Consider the following 4,859-nt stretch of genomic DNA (forward strand, 5'->3'; position numbering starts at 1 on the left):
AGGGGGGAGTTAGGTAGAATCAGGCAAGCAGGCAGGTGAGTGGTTAGCAGCCTGTGGTCCAGGATTGTGAGAGGGATGTCTGACTGCCAGTTTAGGTGCAATCCTTGGGATAGGATCTCAACCGCCAGTCGGATATCCCCCGAGGGGTCCTGGATTAGAGAGGGTGCAGGGTGAGCTGAGGGGACCCTCGGCCCTATGCACAAATTTTGTGCACTGGGCCTCTAGTTTTACAATAAATGGCACCGTGGACCTGGTGGCCACTAAGAATTAGAAAGTTTAGAAACTTGACCCGACTGAAAAGAGGTAAGAAATGGTGAAACTTGAAAATGACTTGAGTTTTTCTCACTGCACAGAATATAGTCAAACACTGCTACAGTTAAATATTTCACCCTTTGTTCTCACTGCATAATCTATCTATATATAAAAGCCTAAGTGTCTGGATGATAGCTATGACACACACTGACCACAAGGGGGCAGACGCTCAATGTAGGAGCTTCCCACTGGTGTTCAGCGTGCTCCCACAGCCAACCTCCCACAGCTGGGCAATCTCCTGTGGTCCCTCCCCTGGTTGGCTGCCCCGATCGACCCCGATCGCTGGCCAGGCCAAGGGACCCCACCCGTGCATGAATTCATGTACTGGGCCTCTAGTCTATAATAATAATCTGCTTCATGTTGATATTTACTGCTGTGCTGCTGACAATTACCTGAATGAGAAGTTGGGGTGCTATACTGGGCTGGAAAAAGTTTAGCTAAATCAGAAAACAGGTCTAATTAAGCAAGTTTATTCTATATATATTTAGCTCTCGCTGGCACCAATCACACGTGTGTGTTTCGATCTGTCATTGTCAATCATGAATTTGGTTGACACTTCTATTATAGAGAAAGGGCAAATAGCGATATTAAAATATTTCTTCTAATTCATTTCCTTTCAATGTGCATGAATCCATGCACCGAGGCTCTAGATTAAATATAAATGTTGACCTTGCAGATGCACGATACATATAAAGCTCTCCCTGGTGCCAATCATATGTGTGTTTTGATTGGTCATTGTCGATTGTAAATTTGGTTGTTTTTGTTGACTTTCAACATGAGCCACATCACGATTTATTCATTCACCATCCAACCAACCAATTGGCTGGTACATCTGATGCACACTGGCAATTTAAAAATAAATATTGACTTGCACATGTGTGATACATATAAAGCTCTTGCTTGCTCCAATCACACATGTGTTTAAATTTTATAATGCTATATTATATATACTATTTTGACATGTAATTTTTTGCAGTAACATAATTACCACACGAATATTTCATCTAATTAATTTTCTTTCAATGTGCACGAATCCGTGCACCAGGCCACTGGTCCTATATAATAAAGGGGTAATATGCAAATTGACCATCACTCCCACACAGAGATGGCCACCCACATGTGGTGAAAGATGGCCGCTCCCATGTGGACACAAGATGGCCACCACAAGATGGCTGGCAGGGGAGGGCAGTTGTGGGTGATCAGGCCAGCAGGGAAGGAGAGTTAGGGGTGACCGGGCTGGCAAAGGAGGGAAGTTAGGGGTGACCAGGCCTGCAGGGGAGGGCAGTTGGGGATGACCAGGCTGGAAGGGCATGGCACTTAGGGGCGACCAGGCTGGCAAGGGAGGGCAGTTACGGGTGACTGGGCCAGCAGGGTAGGGCAGTTGGGGGTGACCAGGCCTGCAGGGGAGGATAGTTAGGGGTGACCAGAAAGTCAGGGGAGGACAGTTAGAGGCAATTGGGCTGGCAGGGGAGCAGTTAGGTGTCAATCAAGCTGGCAGGGGAGTGGTTAGGGGGTGATCAGGCTAGCAGGAAGAAGCGGTTAGGGGCAATCAGGTAGGCAGGCAGGCAAGTGGTTGGGAGCCAGCAGTCCTTGATTGTGAGAGGGATGTCTGACTGCCCTTGATAGGTCCCAGATTGGAGAGGGTGCAGACTGGGCTGAGGAAAACCCCCTCCCCCATGCATGTATTTCATGCACCGGGCCTCTAGTAATATCATAAGGAGGGTCATGGGAACTCCTCCCCATCTTCAAGGCAGCAATAGTGCATTGTACCATATTGTTTCTAATATATTTGACTACTTCTCTGCTACCAACTGAAGAAAACTGCTCTTACATAGCTCATGTGTTTCCCAGCTAGCATGGTTCAGTCTTTGAGCATGGACCTATGAACCGAGAAGTCACAGTTGAGTTTGTGGTCAGGGCATATGACCTAGTTGTGGACTCGATCCCCAGTGTTGTCCATGCAGGAGGCAGCTGGCCAATGATTCACTATCATCATTGATGTTTCTCTCTCTCCCTCTCTTTCCATTTCTGAAATCAATAAAATGTGTTGTTGTTGTTTTTTTTTTTAAAAAAAGCTATGTGCTTAGTATGCACACTTAAGCAATCTCCATCTCTTAAAGTCTCCCAGTACCATATAAAAATCCAATCACAAGATTAATAGTTATCATATTCACATGCCTAGAGATTGAAGTTTGTGGACACCAAGAAAGAGAATTCTTGAGGACAATGTAATTCTGCCTTAATTAAGCACCTTCACCTTACCTTTGACTCTGTCATTGACTATCCTACTAGTTACAGAACTCGTACTTCATACAGAAGAAAACCAAAGGGGTTGTAATTTTTCAAGTATAGCAAAATAATTTATGTTCCTATAGTTTTGCACAATCAAACGCTCATTGAAATAATTCACAAGCAGTTCAAAATTCTGTTCAGTGACCACTTACCTCAATAGTGGACAGTTGCTTTACTGTGTATATATGTTTATCCATAGCAATCCAAGTCTGCAAAGAAAAGTTTACTTCCAGTCATAATGAACTTCCCATTGTTTATTGTCGACGGATGAACCATTGTTAATCTTATGACTGATACAGGAACCTCGATAATACTGGATTTCATATTTGAAATTTTCCAGCAGAGTCTGACTTAAAAATTCTCATCAAAGAAAAAACAATTCTTTCGACTATGTAAGGTTAACCAGACATTGTGGTGATCATTAGGCCATATATACAAATAGTACCGAATTATTATGTTGCACACCTGAAACAGATATAATGTTATATGCCAATTTTTAAAAATACAGGAGTCTTGGAGTTCTTGTCTGCCAACCCTATCATTTCACAAATGTTGAGCCTGAATCCATGGGAATTAAGGAACTTTTTCCAGGTCAGACCAAGAGTTGGTCTTAACTGGGACTAAATTGAGCTTCCTGATCCTGGTCCAGTTTTCCATGCCCCAGTCTACTCTGATGTCATCTGACAGATTCTTCCAAGAGGATCATAGTTGGAAATTCACTTCTTTTCTAACAGCCTCTTTCCTTTGGATTTCTCTACATTTCTGGACAGGGCACCATAAAGAAAAAGAAGAAAGATTTCTTGTTGCAGAATGAAGAGGCATCTGCCAAATATTGTGAAGCTCAGCTTAGACAGCTTTCAGAGTCACTGTTGGAAAATATTTCCAGAGGAACTTTCTCTGTGCCAGGAGGATACAATCTCTACATAAAAGAAATGGACAAGGTTGAACATTCCTATAACCTGATATCCAAGAAAGGAGTGAAGGTGAGGAATAAAAAGAGGGGATAAGAACAGCAGATGGGTGTCAGAGGGTCTTTGTTGATTCTTTTGAAAATCTAAGGGCACAGGACCATTTATGAATAAACAGCAAAGTGTGACGATATCTGTACATCAGTAAAATTCTTTTAAATTAACCAAAAATATGTTTTCCCAAATATCGGATTTACTGTCAGGAATGTAGATGGAAGAGATTATGCCTTTCATTTAGGAAACAATGTAATTATTTTGTGCTATGTACAAGGATACATAATTAAAGAAACAATATTCTCAAGAAGTTTATGACCTTCCCTAAGAAAAGAAATATAAACAGTCAATTGAATGTGGTGGGATAATGATTATCATATAGATACAAAAATAGTCATGTTGAAAATGATCATAATGATGATGGTGATGGTTGATATATATTGAGCACACAGTTACTAAACCAAGTATATTCTTAAGTGCTATGTTTGGATTATCAACTTAATCTTCAATATAATATGAATTAGGTAGTACTGTCATCTCCATTATGCAATTGAGAAATGTGGTGCACTAAGAAGCTAACTAGTGGCCTAAGAATACAGAACCAGCAAATGATAGAGCTGGTAGGGCAGGTCTGTATACCTGGCAGCCAATCAAATCTCAGAAAGAAGTTCATCAAAACTTCCTGGAAGAGGAGGTAGAAGCTATAAATTAAGATATCAATAAATTTTATCTGAGTAAGAAAGGGTAAATGAGCATCCAGTCAGAAGAAAAAGAATGTGCAGATATTGCAAAAATGGAGGATGAGTTTTTGTAGGATTGCATATTAACCTGGTTGTCTGTAACCTGGGGTGGGGGGTGGCTGGCATCATTAGGACAAAAAACTAGAGAGCTAGGAAAGAGGTTGCCAAAGAGGGTTTTATTCTCACTAAAAATGTTGGATTTTTAAATTGTGACTGTGAAAGGAAGGAAACCACTGTGGGATCCTAAGAAGGATGAAGAATTTACGGAGCCAAATGTGCAATTATTGAACAATGACTTCCCCAGCAAGAAGACTTTCTTGTTTCCTTAGGCAAAGGAGGTCCTCCAGAGCTTCCTGCAGTCACAGGCTGCAACAAAGGAATCCATTTTCCAGGCTGACAAAGCCCTCAGTGCTGGGGAGAAGGCTCTAGCAGGTACAGGGAAGGGTTCTCTATATAGAGAAGAGGGGAGGTTCCTGCAGGGCCCTTTAATGCACCTCTCTCTCTCTCTCTCTCTCTCTCGCTCTCTCTCTCTCTCTCTCTCTCCCTCTCTCTC

At 42.1% G+C, this 4,859-nt stretch overlaps 1 protein-coding gene across 1 annotated transcript in view; it reads left to right on the forward strand.

The window, feature by feature from the left end:
• Positions 1-4,859, forward strand: part of LOC102770282 (guanylate-binding protein 4) — a gene marked incomplete at its 3' end in the record, with an annotated part of 19,458 nt that overhangs the window by 14,143 nt on the left and 456 nt on the right. Inside the window, exons 7-8 of the mRNA XM_006763543.2 lie at positions 3,375-3,587; positions 4,636-4,738. Coding sequence (XP_006763606.2) covers positions 3,375-3,587; positions 4,636-4,738 — 316 coding nt within the window. The remainder of the gene's footprint in view (positions 1-3,374; positions 3,588-4,635; positions 4,739-4,859) is intronic.

The sequence above is a fragment of the Myotis davidii genome, unplaced genomic scaffold (genome assembly GCF_000327345.1).
Source record: "Myotis davidii unplaced genomic scaffold, ASM32734v1 scaffold1919, whole genome shotgun sequence".
In the NCBI taxonomy this organism is placed as follows: domain Eukaryota; kingdom Metazoa; phylum Chordata; class Mammalia; order Chiroptera; family Vespertilionidae; genus Myotis; species Myotis davidii.